Source organism: Quercus suber, unplaced genomic scaffold (genome assembly GCF_002906115.3).
Source record: "Quercus suber isolate HL8 unplaced genomic scaffold, Cork oak 2.0 scaffold_398, whole genome shotgun sequence".
In the NCBI taxonomy this organism is placed as follows: Eukaryota; Viridiplantae; Streptophyta; class Magnoliopsida; order Fagales; family Fagaceae; genus Quercus; species Quercus suber.
This window is the reverse complement of record NW_027069849.1, coordinates 252,228-268,918: the sequence shown is the minus strand read 5'-3', so window position 1 is coordinate 268,918 and position 16,691 is coordinate 252,228. Positions and strand designations below refer to the sequence as shown.

The following is a 16,691-nucleotide window of genomic DNA, read 5'->3' as shown; positions in this document are numbered from 1 at the left end:
CTTGTTTGTTGATAGAAAATTCACATATTTGTTTACGTGATCCTGAATCACAGTCTATCTCTTCAGATTGAATTCTTAAACATTTGGAGGGGTCAGGGTGTTCATCAGGCATTAAAGTATTAACATTTGTTTCTACAGCCACAGGTGTCCTAATTTCTGAGTTGTTAACATCTGTTTTCTTAAAAAATGCATCAATTTTTTTTTTTCGTTTGCTCATAATTCTTTTAGCTTTAAGAATATGACTCAAAAATTAACCTGAAAAGAAGTTTAAAAAATAAAATTTTAATTAGTAATTTTTACTTAGTTATATGGATGTTATTCATACTCAAGAAAAAACAAAATTTCCACCATAATTTAAACATACAACCCATTTTTAATACGACTTTAATTAATAATAACCCCTCAAACAAAAACAAAAATTAAACACACAAGTATTGATACACAACATAAACCAAACAATTTAACAACACCCATAGCCACATGATATCTAACTAATCAAAAATAGGTAATAAATCAAAACAATTTTACCTTAGAAACTTTGTCTTTACAAAGTGCAAAGATGGGTTACCCGTATGGCAATGCCTACTGCCTCTACCTAACTGCCTCCAACTTTAGATCTTCCTTTCAAGACTCATCACAAACAATCTCTCCATGCCTTCAATCATGTATTTCTCTTAAAATCTATGAAAATATAAAGAACATGTGAATATTTAGGTGTAGATAGTTGAGAAAATAAAAAAAAGACACTAAAAAGAGATGAATGTCTAATGCTTAAGAAAGAGAAGAAAACTCACCAGTCACCAAGTAGTCACCAAGTTCCAAAACTAAAGCTGATGAAGAAAGAAAAAATTGGTCAGGAATTTTTTTTTTTTTTTTTTTTGGGACAGTATAGTGCAAATGAAAGTGTATCAAAGAAGACCAAACAAAAGAATAAGAAGTAAAGAAAGGTATTCCGTGGGTCAGTGGGTGGATTTTTTGAGATGAAGAGAAAGTGAAGTTTTGTTTTTAGTGTTTGAACTTGAGCGGACCACCTTGTTTTATTTGGAGTACATAAGGTGATAAGGCCTAAAATTAAAGATGGGCTTGGAAGAATATTTGAGCTGAACTTGGGAGAATAGTTGAAAATTGGGGATTAGGGGAGCCGGCTGTCCAATATTGGGGGGGCCCAATTTTTTTTTTCTACCTACTCTAATGGAATTTTTTTTTTTTTTTTTTTTTTTTTTTTGGGNTATAAAAATATATCACCAAATACAAAAATTCATTCAAAAATGCATTCAATAGTTTGTTGAAATCCACTTATCAAATTCATTGTCACATCAAATTATAAAAGTTATATAGTAAAATTTATAGTATTTTTAATATTTTCCTATTTGAATTGCTTGTGATTAGTAACACGTCTATTTGTAAGACCTCTTTATTTAAATTTGACTTATCTCTATCTTTAACATTATTTAGGGGTCCGTTTGGGAACAAATTTTTTAGTTGAAATTGAAAATTTTTTGCTGAAAGTGTAGAAAAAAAAATGATAAAAACTAGTTGAATAGTACAATAGGACTGATAAATAGTACCAAAAAGTGCAACGAGACTCATAAATAGTACAAAAAAAAAGCTAAAATTCTAAAATCAGCTGAAACTTTAACCAGCTTCTAGACACAGACAGACACTTAATTATTAGGGCCTTCTTAATGGTGGAAAAAAAAAATGTAAACTAACATTTTTTTAATATCTCCCAAAAAGAAAAATTAAAAAAAAAATATTTGCCCACCAAATTTGGGGCCTTTCTCTAGTAAGGGTCCTAAGCAATGGTCTAATTGGCCAAGGGCCGGCCCTAAGTCAAAAGATTGAGACCATCTGTGTTAAGCTTTACAAATGGATTTATAGGGAGAGACCAAGACATCCAAACAACCTTAGAAGAGTTTTTAATTGCGGCTTTTGTGTAAAAATTTGCATGATTAACTTAGTTGAAATTTTTTTTTTTTTTTTTTTTTTATATATATATATATATATCTTTTTGCTCTGAATATTCTCACCAACCTTTTAGATATTGGTTGAGCTAGCCTTTGCAAATAACTAACCAATGTGATCCTTATGAAATCTAGTTAAATAACTACCCAGAGCATTTGTATTGGTACAAGCATTTTGCTAAAATGATAAATTTACCATCAAAATGTAGCAAAAGTGGGCAGCATCAGTGGAGCAAATCTAATATTTTATTCAAAGATATATTATTTTATTGTGTGGGTGATGATGGTTGTTGTTTATTGTAGCAAATTGTGTTGTTTATATTATTTTATTGAATGCTAAAATAAAATCACTAATGATGAGTGTTTTGTAAAATGAAGTGATAAAATAGATAAAGTAATTTTTTGTGATACCAAATTACTAAATTTTCGGCACCACCAATACTGATGCTCTCATAAACATGAAGAAGTGAAGGTTATTAATTAGTTTATATTAAATCTCTTCTTTTCATCTCTCTTTTAATCACTTCCCATAAGGTGATAATTAACAAGTTATTCCCCAAATAGGACAAACAACAACAAGCAACAAACAAACAATTAAAAATCATTATAGCCTTAAATAGGGCAACTCAATATTGATTTTGATAGGAAATTGATAGCCATACGAACATTTAGTGGGGTTATGGCAACTCAATTTGACATCACAAATATATATATATATATATATTTAATATTTTCAAATATATCCTCACCTCTTTGCTCCAATGATTTGTACGCACTTGGCTCTCCCTTGAATATTTGTCAAATGATAAGAAGAAACGGTGACCATAATGCAACAAAATTGTTTATTGGATTGCGACACCCATTTACTGCCAGAATACAAGTTATAAATGTACATTATTCACTTATTGTGTAAACACTCTCTCCCCAGCTCTATCTCTCTGAAACATCTTTGAACTCATTCAACTTTGACATGGAAGAAGCTCAAGAACTTCAACTCCATATCATGAGTAAGTCATATTTTCATAAATTTATTACCAAAGAGCAAGAAGTTTATTTTTCTTTAGAAGTTTTTTTATTTTTATTTTTTAAAAATAGTTACAAAATTCTATTAATTCCACAGCTTTAACTCTTTTCCCTCTAAACCACGAAGTACTTTGTATATGGGGAGGTGCTAATTAAACTACAAAACTCTTAACCTTTCAATAGTCAAAGTTACAAGAGAGAGAGAGAGAGAGAGATTTAATTTGATTTTGGTAGAGAAGTTTGTTTCTGTAATTCTGAACTTACTTCTGCTATGATAGTAACTAATAGATATTTTAAGAACTATCCAACAGTAAAATAGTTAAACTTGAACATGATACATCACCTTTGAAGAAAACCTTGTGTCTTAAAGAACAATATATGGTTATTTTCTCTTATATTAATGGAATTCTATCAGGAAAAATCGCATTTCTGTAATAGAATATCTCTAGGATGTAATTATAGGTATATAAATACTATGCATACCTATAATCTATATTCATAGCGATGAAGGTGCCACCTGTAGTGAAGAAGCATCCTAGGCAGGGAAGGAAGTGTATTGAGGCCAAGGGGATCATGGCCCTGGCCCCAAGGATTTTGTTTTTGAACAATTTATATAGTTAAATTATTTTATAGTATATATAATTAAAACTTGAAGTTTAGCCTTCCAAAAATGATATCTAATTCTCTCTTAAAAATTAAGTTGGCCCATAGAAAACCCAAAAATGCAAATTACCAAATATCTTACACCAAGGGCCCTATCATAAAAAACCTTTTTAATTTTTTTTTTTGGATAGGTTAAAACTTAAAAGACCTTTTGAGATAATAGATACCTAAATATATGTGGTGCTACAATATTGAAGCCTTCAATTAACTTAATTAAGTGTTGTTAACTTGTTAATAGACTACTAGTTCCTCTAGGTCTTTCAATCTACCTGCGATATTGCTTGAGACAAGGGTTCTCACCCCCATACGTCTTCACTCTCTTTCCGAAATTAATTTTAAAAAGAAAATTTTATTTGGATCACTATTATGAATTTTTTTTTTCTTGACTACAAGATGCTAAAACTTTGGGTTTGAAAATACATATATTGTTTTCTGTTTTATTTTTTTTTTCGTAGTTGAATTACTAAATTTAGTTATAAGAATAAGAATTATAACTATATAATATGTTTGTATATGCTAACTATATATGTTTGTATGTTTGGATCTTGATATTATAAAGAGAGTAGATAAAAAATTATAATTTGAAAATTATCTGGTGAGTAAAATAAAATATTAAGTATTTTCGATAAAGCTTAATTTTTTTAAGTAAATAGTAATATTTATTAGAACACACACGATAAAGGCTAATTGAATGTACTATTTTTGTATCAAAATGATTGATTTTTGCATTTTCTCAAAGAAATAATATTTTTCTCTTGTCATATATAGTCATCAATTTATCATTTCTTTTTATTCTCAAAGTTATATTTATATATATATATATATATATTGGGTTTTCAAATTCTTTTTCCCTAACATTTTATGTTATTTAGATTTGGAACTAAGTGCCATATTGGATATGATAACGTAATATTATTTGTATAACTTTCATTATTAAACGTTGAAAAAAATAATCGTACCCTAGGCCCACAAAGATGATATATTGGTTCCATTCCTGCTGTGGGCAATTGGGCATCCATGGCTTGAAACTTATTATATGCATATAAGACCTCTACTCTCTAACCATTATTAAGGGGAGTCTTCTTTTGTAGAAAATTAGCCTTACATTGATCTAAGCCTATCTTATGCATTCATTATTGTAGTCTAGGCAAACCTTATTCATGATCCATTAACCTCTTGTAGTGAGGAGGCATTGGAAGCTTCATTTGCATTTCTATCTTCATGCTGCTTGGACTTGAGATCATCAAGGTACTGCTGATAGACATACGAAACAAAACCCCAAATAGCCAAAACCATGGAGATCACCTTTATTCCACCAATTTTGTCATGGTAAAAGATCACAGCTAGAACCGGAACAATAGGCAACCCAAAACACTTATGGCATTGGAGAATAAGGAAGACACCTCAAAAATCAAACCTACACAACCTATAACAAAAACATCCCACATTAAAGCTGTCCAAACCAAAGTCATGATATGATACTTTTCCTAGTTCAAACTCCTCCATCTCTGTTTTTAAACCTTTCCACTCTCCACTAGCAAAAAGTCCACCAAAGCACCTAAGGTTGCAACCAGAGACTGATAGATTATCATGTCCATGACCGCTGTAAATGTCTCCTTTTTAAAAAACTTTTTGGAAGGCAACCTGTGTAAGTGAAAGCACCAAAACCATATCCAGCAGATGCACCATAGTGCATATTAANTAAATAATAATAAAAAATATAACTTTTTTTAACACTTGCTAAACTCACAAAGATAGCTTTTTCCAACTATAATTGTCCATTCAATGTGATCTTAGCAGCTCAGCTTGAAGCGAAAGAAGCAAACTCAACAACAGAGCATATAAATGTCACCAGCCAATTAACAATCGCTCAGCCTATAAATTATGGATGGTGGCTCCGAATAAGCATGTACACACTCTTTCTCCTCTCTGGCCAGTCAATAGCAGTACTCTTGGGAAGATTATATTATGACAAAGGTGGAAAGAGCAAATGGTTGGGAACGGTTGTGCAACTCATAGGCTTCCCTGTCCTTCTTCCCTACTATTTCTTCCCATCACTCAAAAATCTCAAAACAAATAGTACTGCCACCACTATCCACTCTAAACCACCATCCACCTTGGTACATGTATCAGTTTATGTATCACTTGGTCTACTTATGGTTGCAGATTGCTTCTTGTATTCAACTGGGCTAATGTACCTTCCTGTGTCTACTTACTCTCTCATTTGTGCATCACAGTTGGCCTTCAATGCTTTTTTCTCCTTCTTCCTTAACTCACAAAAGTTCACTCCTTTGATAGTCAATTCTCTAGTCCTTCTCACTATATCCTCCATCCTCCTAGTTTTTGAAACAGACCCTTCTTCAGACTCCTCCAAAGTTTCTAAAGGAAAGTATGTAATTGGCTTAATATGCACTATTAGTGCATCTGCTGGATATGGTTTGGTGCTTTCACTTACACAGGTTGCCTTCAAAAAGGTTTTTAAAAAGGAGACATTTGCAGCGGTCATGGACATGATAATCTATCAGTCTCTGGTTGCAACCTTAGGTGCTTTGGTGGGACTTTTTGCTAGTGGAGAGTGGAAAGGTTTAAAAACAGAGATGGAGGAGTTTGAACTAGGAAAAGTATCATATATCATGACTTTGGTTTGGACAGCTTTAATGTGGGATGTTTTTGCTATAGGTTGTGTAGGTTTGATTTTTGAGGTGTCTTCCTTATTCTCCAATGCCATAAGTGTTTTGGGTTTGCCTATTGTTCCGGTTCTAGCTGTGATCTTTTACCATGACAAAATTGGTGGAATAAAGGTGATCTCCATGGTTTTGGCTATTTGGGGTTTTGTTTCGTATGTCTATCAGCAGTACCTTGATGATCTCAAGTCCAAGCAGCATGAAGATAGAAATGCAAATGAAGCTTCCAATGCCTCCTCACTACAAGAGGTTAATGGATCATGAATAAGGTTTGCCTAGACTACAATAATGAATGCATAAGATAGGCTTAGATCAATGTAAGGCTAATTTTCTACAAAAGAAGACTTTCGAATCTTTCTACTTGTATGGAATGGCTAATTAAGTAGTATTAGTCAAGCAGATAAACTAGTAAGACTTATCTCTACCATATCTCTCAATCTTCTTCCTTATTTATTGTGTAATTATTCACTTTGTAGTTTAGTGGTATTATCTAATCCGATTTATTAATAAGGAGAATTAGGACACAAATTCCCCTACCCACTTATTGTAACTATTATTAAAATAAATAAATAAAGGCTAACAAGATTCAAATGATATGGTGACACCATTCATATGATATAACCATTTCAAATATTATTAGAAAGAAAATGTTTTAAATGTGCAATAAGGTGTTAGTTATGGAATAAGACTGCACATTATACTATTATAGGTACTGGAAACCCATCACCCAGCATGCATGTTGCATGCAATCCATGTACCTGCTAAGTTTTCAAGTACATAAACTTTCTCTCTCTCTCTCTCTCTCTCTCAAATTTTGTTTCCCACATTTAAAAAGCTTAAGATCTTCAACAACACGTGCCTATCTAAATAGATCATGGGAGTTCTAGGGTAAATTAATTCTCATATAGTCCTGTAATTGAAGCATATAATTCAATTGAAGCAAATCAAGCAAACTATGAATTTTTAAGTGAAATTGGCAATTGCATTGATGATTTACATACAAAAAAGTTACTGCAAAATGTTATAATTTTGCCAAAATCCCAACATAGTTTAATGATATTCATCGTACTACCTACAAAAAGTAAAATAAAATGAAATCCATACAACTTAAAAACTCATACCAAGAAATATAAATCATCAAATTAAACCATATCTATCATGATATTGGATCACTATTGTGATTGAGCCCATATTATTTTGCAATTGTTGAAAAGCTATAAATGTTTAAAATGATGCAATAATGTGTTAATTAAGGAATAAGACCTAACATCACTGGAGTAGGACAACCATTACAGCCATAAATTGCATGCAGTTCAAGTACATGCTTCAATTTATTTGAGCATAAAGGCTCTCTCTCTCTCTCTCTCCTATATTCACCTTCAACATGGGGCAAGCTCAAAATCTGGAACTCCAAGTCACGGGTAAGTCAAAATTCTGTTTCCAAAGATTAGAGAAGAAAAGCAGCTAACCTGTATATTCTTCTTTTCTTTTTTGTTCTTTTTGCTAAATATTCCAGTCCATCCGTATATTCTTTCTTTTTTCCCTTCTGTTTTTGTTCCCCTCCAAATTATAAGGAAGAAATATTAAAATCATTTTAGTACAAAAGCTTTTTGTAGGTATCTCTTAGTTTGAAATAGGAAGTATAGCAGTTGATGGATATGAAAGAAAACTGTATAGCAGTATAGCATTGTAACACATTAATCAACTCACAATATAAGTAACGGTAAATTTTGTTACACACAGCTTATCACACACAGCCATAGACACTCTATTGAGATCGTGAAATGTAAAATACAACTTTTAAACTTTTAAACACAATTTCAGCCCTTGTTGCATGGTATATACGTACACACCATGTATGATAGTCATTACCTGTTAAGAAATAATTTATACAGGAAGTGCAAACTCTCTAGTCTCAACAGTAGGAAAGGCATTACTAAGTGTCCTCTATGTGATGAGCTGATGACACAATCCTGCTGTCACAGCTCATCTGGGGAGTTCTGAATTACTTCCTAGAAACACAATGCACACGAGGACAGTCTCACAATCATATTGGCATTCTAGATACAAATTATCAAAGTTTTAAGTAACATAAACTACACCAAAAAATTAATAATAAAAAAGTAAAAATAGTTATTGGGGAGTTGTAGATTAAGAGAAAAAAATCATCAGATAATTTTTTTCATAAAAGGTATTTACTAATGTGTTTCTTTACTAATGTAGAAATTTCGAAGTAATATGTGATCAATTTTAGTTTGAATATTCACTCAATGTATAGATGTAGACGCTTATTATTAGAAGTTTAGTAATTAGTACTCTATTGCTTCAAAATCAGCATTTCTTTCACAAGCCCTACTCATGCTTCATTCTTCTTAGTTAAAGCACATATAATGAAGGGGGCTGTGCATGGGTGGGCTGGGTTTCTAGTATTTTTCAATCTAATTCTACTTTCTCAATTTGAGAAATATCTAACTCAACTCAAGTCAGGGCAACTCTAAAAACCAAACCAATTTGACCATAGGGGTTGAGTTGGGTTGGACTCATTTTGTTATACCTAATAAACAAACAAAAAAAATGTTTTCATTGATATCTAAGACCATTATTATATAAATGATTTCAATTTACACAATTAGGAATAATATTTCAATTTCATCAAAACTAAGCCTCAAATACCAAAATAAATTCAACTAACATATATAAAATAAGTCCCAAAATCCAAATGAATTAAAAAAATAAATTTAAAATACTTATATGTTTTATAAACTATTAATTGCATGAGTTTGGCCAAGTTACTTGGGTCAAATATTTTGCCAAACCAAACCTGACCCAAACCAAGTTTTGAAAAAGTTTTAGAACACAACCCAATCTATCAACACATGAAAAAACCCACCCAAGGCATTGAGTCAAGTTGGTGCACATCCCTAACTAATAACTAGAGAGAGCAATAAAATGGGAACAAAGCAACATGAAATATTATAAAATAGTTTATATTTTGTACATTATACATCACTAGTTTTGAATCTATTGATAAAGATCAGGGAGCCAGAAAAGTACAAAACATAAAGAGTTAACAAAGAAAGCACAATACACTTCAGTGGAAGACCCTCAATTTTTCAGAATAAAAAAGACCCTATTAATAGCATAGATTGAGTGTGTTTATTGATGCTGCTAAAGAATAACGCTTGTTGACAAACTAATTAGTTAGAAAGCAATACACATCAAAATTAAAAAGGAATTGATAAGAAAGCAAAGTTTCTCCTCTAGTAATCCCTTTATATGTTCTTACCAGTAAAAGAAGCTGAAGAAGCAAACTCAACTGGTCATATCAATGCCACCAACCAATCAACAATCTCTAAACCCAGAACCTTTATGCAGTGGCTCCGAATGACCATCTTTACACTCTTTGTACTCTCTGGCCAGTCAGCAGAAATACTCTTGGGAAGATTCTACCATGAGAAAGGTGGAAAGAGCAAATGGACAGCAACACTAGTGCAAGATGCAGGATTCCCAATCATCATTCCTTACTACTACATCTCTCCACCCAAAAAGCCTACTACAAACAGTATCCACAGGAACGAACCCTCCACCTTAATCCTTGCTTTAATATATGTCTCTTTAGGTGTACTTCAGGCAGCAAACAGCATGATGTATTCAGTTGGGCTCTTGCACCTTCCAGTATCTACTTTTGCACTTATTTGCGCATCCCAGTTGACCTTCAATGCTTTCTTCTCCTTCCTTATAAATTCCCAGAAGTTTACTCCTTTTATAATCAATTCTCTAGTCCTTCTCACCATCTCCTCTGCCCTACTGGTATTTCAAACCAATTCTACGAACCCCACCGGAAACTCTAATGTGAATTATGACATTGGACTCTAGTGTGTTGGGTCTGCCTGTTATTCCAGTTCTAGCCGTAATCTTCTTTCATGACAAAATGGATGGGGGTAAAGGCAATTTCCATGGTGTTGGCTATTTGGGGCTTTATTTCATATTTCTATCAACACTACCTTGATGATTCTGAGTCCAAGGCTGAAAAGAGAGATGTTAAGGAAGAAATTTCAATGTGTCCCCTGTTGAAAGAGGTTGCCATCGAACAAGATGGGCTAAAGAATATTTATCAAAAAATTCCACTTTCCGCAGAAACAAGTTTTATGAGCACTGAAGCTATTCCTCTGTCTTGATTCCTAGAATGGTTTACAAACTCATATTTCCAAATTTGTAGGTAAACCCCATGCCATTGTTTCTCCACATGAAGTGTAAATCATGGTCTTGTTCATTCCATTTCCAACAATATTTTCAGATTCCGGTAACTATAATTGGGCCCTTTTTATTTTGTCTAAACTACTCATCCAATTTGGGTATCGCGCTTGGTAGCAAGTCTTGTGCATATTGGCATGTTAGACCATCAATCTGGCAAATTAAAGGGGCCTAAACCCCTTCCCCACAAACCCCAACAGCAGAACCACCCCTTCTATACCCCCTTTACAGCAGGTGAAAATGAACAATGTCAAGGTGATGGGCAATAAAAATAGAGATGTCCTGAGAACCCATGAATACAACATGAAAGAGAGGTTCTGTGCAGGGTCCTTCAAGGGCAAAAGGAAAGCATAACACTAGAATATGACTTTCCAAGCCAAATTTAGGATAAAAATTTGTTGAATTCTTCATCAAAAATAATAACTACTACAACGCTATCACTGTGTTACATGCACAAAATATATATATATATATATACACTGGTTTCCCCATTATTTAACAATCTCAAGACTTGTTATTAATATGTGAAGCCTGTTGGTAGCCAAAAAATTATACCCCAGTCAAAGAATTTTGAGAGGGAAATGTTTGAATTGTTTATTGCAATTATAGTTATAGATACTCAAATTTTGGCAGAGAAGCAATTTGACTATGAAATGCAGATTCTAACTACTAGTTAAAAAAAAAATACAGAACTATGATACAGAACTATGATACAGAACTATGGTACGAAAAAAGCAGCATTTTTAGATATCACAAGCCCACATATTGGATCTATGATACTGAACCACATTACAGTTAAATTGCCTATTGAGGTATTGGATCTATAATACCCATGGTTTTAAATTAGCAATTTTCCCTATTGAGGTATCTTCCACGGTCAGGACATTAAAAAACGATATTGCTGACCAGTTCTCTCTCTCTAATACATGCTCAAATGAAATGATCTTAAAGAATTTAATGCCGTGTAGATACTCCTAAAAGTTCTCACAAGATGTCTAGATGTACATACATGCAAATAACAAATGTAACGGTAGCTTTAAGTGGTGAGGGGACTTACTGGAGCTAATAATAAGAGGTCTTCCATGACCAGAGTAACTTGTAACTTTCGAACCCACTTTCTCCATTGTTGGAACTAACAATAATCCCGTAAAGATTGGGATTAGTTACATTGAATATACACGTGATTAATGTGCATTAACAAGAGAGGGAAATATCTAATAACAAAAAATATCTGTGGAGCGCGTAAGATCTCTTGGACATTAACACTGAAGACTGGAAGCTGATGAGGAGTTCTGAATAAGAAGACAAACAGCTTAAACGATGTCGTCCAGTGTCAACTTCAAAGGATCCTTCAGTAGAACAAAACGTCACCGTTTATACTTAAGTAAAGCCATGCCGTTTTGCACTACTAACTTGAGTATGTTTTCAAAAATATGCTTTTAGATCTTGATTTTTATGCTTTTGTTATGTTTTCTGTTTTTTTAATGGCGAAAGTATAGAGGTGAGCTAGTGAAGCTTAATAGGATTGTTATGCTTATATTGCCACCATTGTGATCAAAAGCAAAATATAAATTGATGATTTTGAACTCATGATTATTCAAATAATAACAATTCAATTTATATATCTTTTTGTTTTGAAAATTACAAATATAAAATCCAAAGACTTTGAACCTATAAAGTCTTAAAAAAGAGTTTTGGAGATTTCGGTTTTTTTTGTCTAGAGTCTTTGGAGTCTCCTTTACGCTGTGCAGAACTTTTCAATTTAGAAAATTGTTTCTTATAGTACCTAATTTTTCACACCATTTTTTTTTTTTTTTTTATTTAAGAACACTAAGATTGCCTATTGGACCACATCAATTTTCTTTTTAAATAGCAGTAACGGAGGTGGTGTCATGGCAAGGTATGGTAAACAAGTTTCATCAATGTAGATGATCTTTTCAATAATTAGGCAAAGCATAGGTAGTATCATGGCAAAGTCCTAGGATTGTGCTACTTTTCCCAATATGTCTACCACACCAAACACCAAAAAACTGGGCCAAATTGTAACTATCACAGTAAAAGTCTCACTTTTCAATCGCAAGTGGTACTTATTAAAGGTCAGAATCGTATTGTGAAATTTTTAAGTTTTGCCTACTGACCAATGAAGCCAGAAAGACCCCAAAAGAATTATCATAAAGAAGAAGAAAAAATAAAAAAATGAAACGTGAATATGAGCAGAAAGATATCCTAATGTTGTTCATTGCAAATAGAACATCTGCCAATCACAAAAATTGGCCTATTGTGATTGTATTTGCATTAGCTGCTTAAGTACTTTAACAAAAAATTTGCTCACCATAAACATAAAGCAATGTCTTGTTGCTGTAGGTGGAGCTTGCAAAACGCCTCGTGGCTTGTTCTTTTACTGATCGTGTCTTTTTCTCAAACTCTGGGACAGAAGCTAACGAAGCTGCTATCAAATTTGCAAGAAAGTTTCAAAGATTTTCACATCCTGATGAGAAACAGCTAGCAACGCAGTTCATTTCTTTTACAAACAGCTACCATGGGAGAACTATGGGGGCTGTTGCTTTGACAAGCAAAGAGCATTACCGGTCACCCTTTGAGCCCGTCATGCCTGGAGTCACATTCTTGGAGTATGGTAATATACAAGCTGCAACGGAACTGATTCGTGTGGAAATACTGCGGCTGTATTTGTAGAACCTATCCAGGGTGAAGGTGGCATATATAGTGCAACAAAGGAATTTTTATAATCCTTGCGTAGAGCTTGTGATTATTTTGGTCCTCTCCTGGTTTTTGACGAGGTAAGCAGCTGTTCATTTTGGAAAGATACTCTATTATAGATGCCTGTTTATGTGGTCCAAATCTCTTATTTGAAAACCCAAATTAGATCAAATGTCTCCTAAACATAATGGGGTTGATACGCCTACACTGCCAACATTGTGATCAAAATTAAAGTAAAAATTGATAATTTTGAACTTATGATTGTTCAAATAATGAAAATTCAATTTATATACCTTTTTGTGTTGAAAATTATAAATATAAAATCCAAAGACTTTGTACCTATAAAGTCTTAAAAGAGAGTTTTGGAGACTTTGTCTTTTTCCTCCAGAATCTTTGGAGTTTCCTTTACGCTATGCAGAACTTTTCAATTTAGAAAATTGTTTCTTATAGTACCTAATTTTCCACGTCATTTCTTTTTTTTTTAAGAACACTAAGATCGCCTATTGGACTACATCAATTTTTCTTTTTAAATAGCAGTAACGAAGGTGGTGTCATGGCAAGGTATTGTAAACTAGTTTCATTAATGTAGATGATCTTTTCAATAATTGGCAATGCAGAGGTGGTGTCATGGCAAAGTCCTAGGATTTTGCTACTTGTCCCAATATGTCTACCACACCATGAATTGTTGATAATGAACTTTTAATTTCCCAAAATGAACATTTGATAGTGTTGAGCTACAAGAATTTTGATAGTGTCAATCAGTTTATTATACATGGGGTAGTATAGGTATCTTTGATCTTTTATATTAGTTGTTTTGGTTTAAATTGATTTATATACTGTTAATTAAATTTAATGATTTTGATTGTGGTTCTCCTAAATTACAGATGGATTTGGTGGAGCTCTTCTTCATTTTAAGAAACGTTAGGTAATTTGCAGGGGCCTGGTAGAAATAGCCGTTAATTTTTAAAAATGGGTGTTGTTTCTCTAATTTACTTGGTTGAAAATGAAATGCTTATCTTAATGCTTTCTGAAGATGAGAATGAGCAGCACGACCAGACCTCCTGGGCATCCAATTTAACTACAATTCAATAGTATTGACATTGAATAAACCTTTAAGCATGTCACGTGTGCACCATAATACAAAACTTTACAATACAAATGTTCAAGAAACAACACGTCATAGTGCCGAACAAATTGTGGTGGTTCGAGATTTATTTGGACCATGATACTCGTTGGTGGAATGGTCTCACTTTTAGAACAACTCTTTCATACAAGAGATAAAGAGTAAATAAATATATTGGTTGTGCCTATAGAAAATTTATCCTCTTTTGAGCACCGAGTTATTTGGGTGAAGAGTCCTATGGAAACTGAACGTTCCCAGTGAGTGCAAACATCTGTTATGCTGAGCTTGTACTAACTCATTACCAACCATGGCAAATTTGAATGGGAGAAGACTTCGAGTACCAAGGAAAGAGCAACAAACTCTGAGACTGAAGCTCTTGCCGTGGCATTGGTTATGGGGTTGAGATGGACTGCTACGATGGGATTAAGAGTGATAATTGCCGAAGGTCATATTCAGAGTCACGCCAGTGCCATATGCTCTCAAGATCACCATGTCTTTCATCTTTTGGAAACTCGTTGGAAGAGGTTAGAGGATGTGCCATGCTGTTCGTGAATTTGCAATGGCAATGGCAATGGCAATTAATCTCAAAAAGGGCCAACAGTGGGGCAAAAACTTTAGCACATTATGCCTTTTGTATTGAAGAAATGAAACAAAGTCTGTTAGTTAGAATAGCTGGTAAGCTTGAACAGCTAAAACTTTTGGCGGAGTAAATCTAATAGCATTCCATGATGTCCCCCACATTGAAATTCTCCTGATTTTGTAGTTTTAAATTGACATTTTCTGTTACATTTTGATCAAGGTTTGCCTCAAAACACTTGCCCTGAATATGAACCAAAGCCGCAAACCCTGCTGGCTGCCAACTTTTGTTTCCTCCATTGTGAGCTGATGAGACCTTTCCATTCACAGTACTGACTATCATTGCTGATACGAGGAACATATTTAAGCAACAGAGGACCAAGATGCCAACTATCCTGCCAAAGATAAGTACCATTCCCATCTTCATAATGATATTTGAGAAATTGTTCACCTAAATTGGGGCCTAAAAAGTGTAAAACTTCCATTTGGTCTGTCCCAAGAGTCCAGATCCCCTTAAAAGTACATTTTCACTAATGCTCCCCTACAAGCACAATCATGATATTAAATGAATAATATTTATCTAAAAAAATGAACCATCCAGTTTTAGATGTCTTGAAACATGAGGGAAACACTGCTAAGAGACAAGTCATTTAGGAGAAAGATATAGTAAATTAACTAGCATTTGGAAGCCCTGAGAAACAAAAACTTAGCAATAAATTTACTGCTGTATCAAAATATTGTGTATATTTAATTAACATTTTATTTTTATTTTTTTTGAAAAGCTTTAAAATCAAGATCCAAGGTAATTGTTTCTTTATGAGATTACAGAAAATAACAATGAAAATATTCTCCTTAAACATCAAAGGCTAGATTTGGCATCGGAGGATTGAGTGCAAACATCTGTTATGCTGAGCTTGTACTAACTCATTACCAACCATGGCAAATTTGAATGGGAGAAGACTTCGAGTACCAAGGAAAGAGCAACAAACTCTGAGACTGAAGCTCTTGCCGTGGCATTGGTTATGGGGTTGAGATGGACTGCTACGATGGGATTAAGAGTGATAATTGCCGAAGGTCATATTCAGAGTCACACCAGTGCCATATGCTCTCAAGATCACCATGTCTTTCATCTTTTGGAAACTCGTTGGAAGAGGTTAGAGGATGTGCCATGCTGTTCGTGAATTTGCAATGGCAATGGCAATTAATCTCAAAAACGGCCAATAGTGAGGCAAGAACTTCAGCACATTATGCCTTTTGTATTGAAGAAATGGAACATAGTCTATTAGTTAGAATAGCTGGTAAGCTTGAACTGCTAAACTTTTGGTGGCGTAAATCTGATAGCATTCCATGATGTCCCCCACATTCAAATTCTCCTGATTTTGTAGTTCTAAATTGACATTTTCCGCTACATTTTGATCAAGGTTTGCCTCAAAACACTTTCCCTGAATATGAACCAATGCCGCAAACCCTGCTGGCTGCCAACTTTAGTTTCCTCCATTGTATGTATTTAATAGGAAAATTTAATTGTGAGCGATTCTTTCGTATATTCATGCAACATAATCCTTTTATTTATTTCGAGTTTGTGACATTAGTTTCATATTTTTCGATTTTTATTCCAGTAGGAAATTAAAGAAAGCTGGGAAGTTTGTTTTCCTTGGGGACCAAAAGCATGGCAGTTTGATGCTT

General features: G+C 33.5%; 2 protein-coding genes, 1 long non-coding RNA gene and 1 pseudogene across 4 annotated transcripts; 3 read left to right on the top strand and 1 right to left on the bottom strand.

Annotated features, from left to right (window-relative positions):
- The first annotated feature begins 2,860 nt into the window (after positions 1-2,860).
- LOC112017448 (probable purine permease 10) lies at positions 2,861-6,746 on the top strand. 2 transcript variants are annotated; one of them, XM_024049896.2, is made up of 2 exons: positions 2,861-2,971; positions 5,448-6,746. In XM_024049896.2, the coding sequence occupies exons 1-2, from the start codon at positions 2,935-2,937 to the stop codon at positions 6,596-6,598; spliced, it is 1,188 nt and encodes a 395-aa protein (XP_023905664.2). In that variant the 5' UTR covers positions 2,861-2,934; the 3' UTR covers positions 6,599-6,746. The 2 variants fall into 2 exon arrangements, with proteins under 2 accessions (XP_023905664.2, XP_023905665.2); XM_024049897.2 differs by having other exon boundaries at positions 2,862-2,971; positions 5,451-6,746.
- Positions 6,747-7,488: 742 nt separating this feature from the next.
- Positions 7,489-12,050, bottom strand: LOC136062278 (uncharacterized). The gene is made up of 2 exons (XR_010624069.1): positions 11,646-12,050; positions 7,489-7,894 (listed from the first exon to the last, which is right to left on the bottom strand). It is a non-coding gene; the product is annotated as an uncharacterized LOC136062278 (long non-coding RNA).
- On the top strand, positions 9,231-10,512 carry LOC136062269 (probable purine permease 10; annotated as a pseudogene).
- A 734-nt stretch (positions 12,051-12,784) lies between the features above and the next one.
- On the top strand, positions 12,785-13,282 carry LOC112037115 (acetylornithine aminotransferase, mitochondrial). The gene is made up of 2 exons (XM_065761130.1): positions 12,785-12,874; positions 12,953-13,282. The coding sequence occupies exons 1-2, from the start codon at positions 12,785-12,787 to the stop codon at positions 13,280-13,282; spliced, it is 420 nt and encodes a 139-aa protein (XP_065617202.1).
- The last annotated feature ends 3,409 nt before the right edge of the window (positions 13,283-16,691 follow it).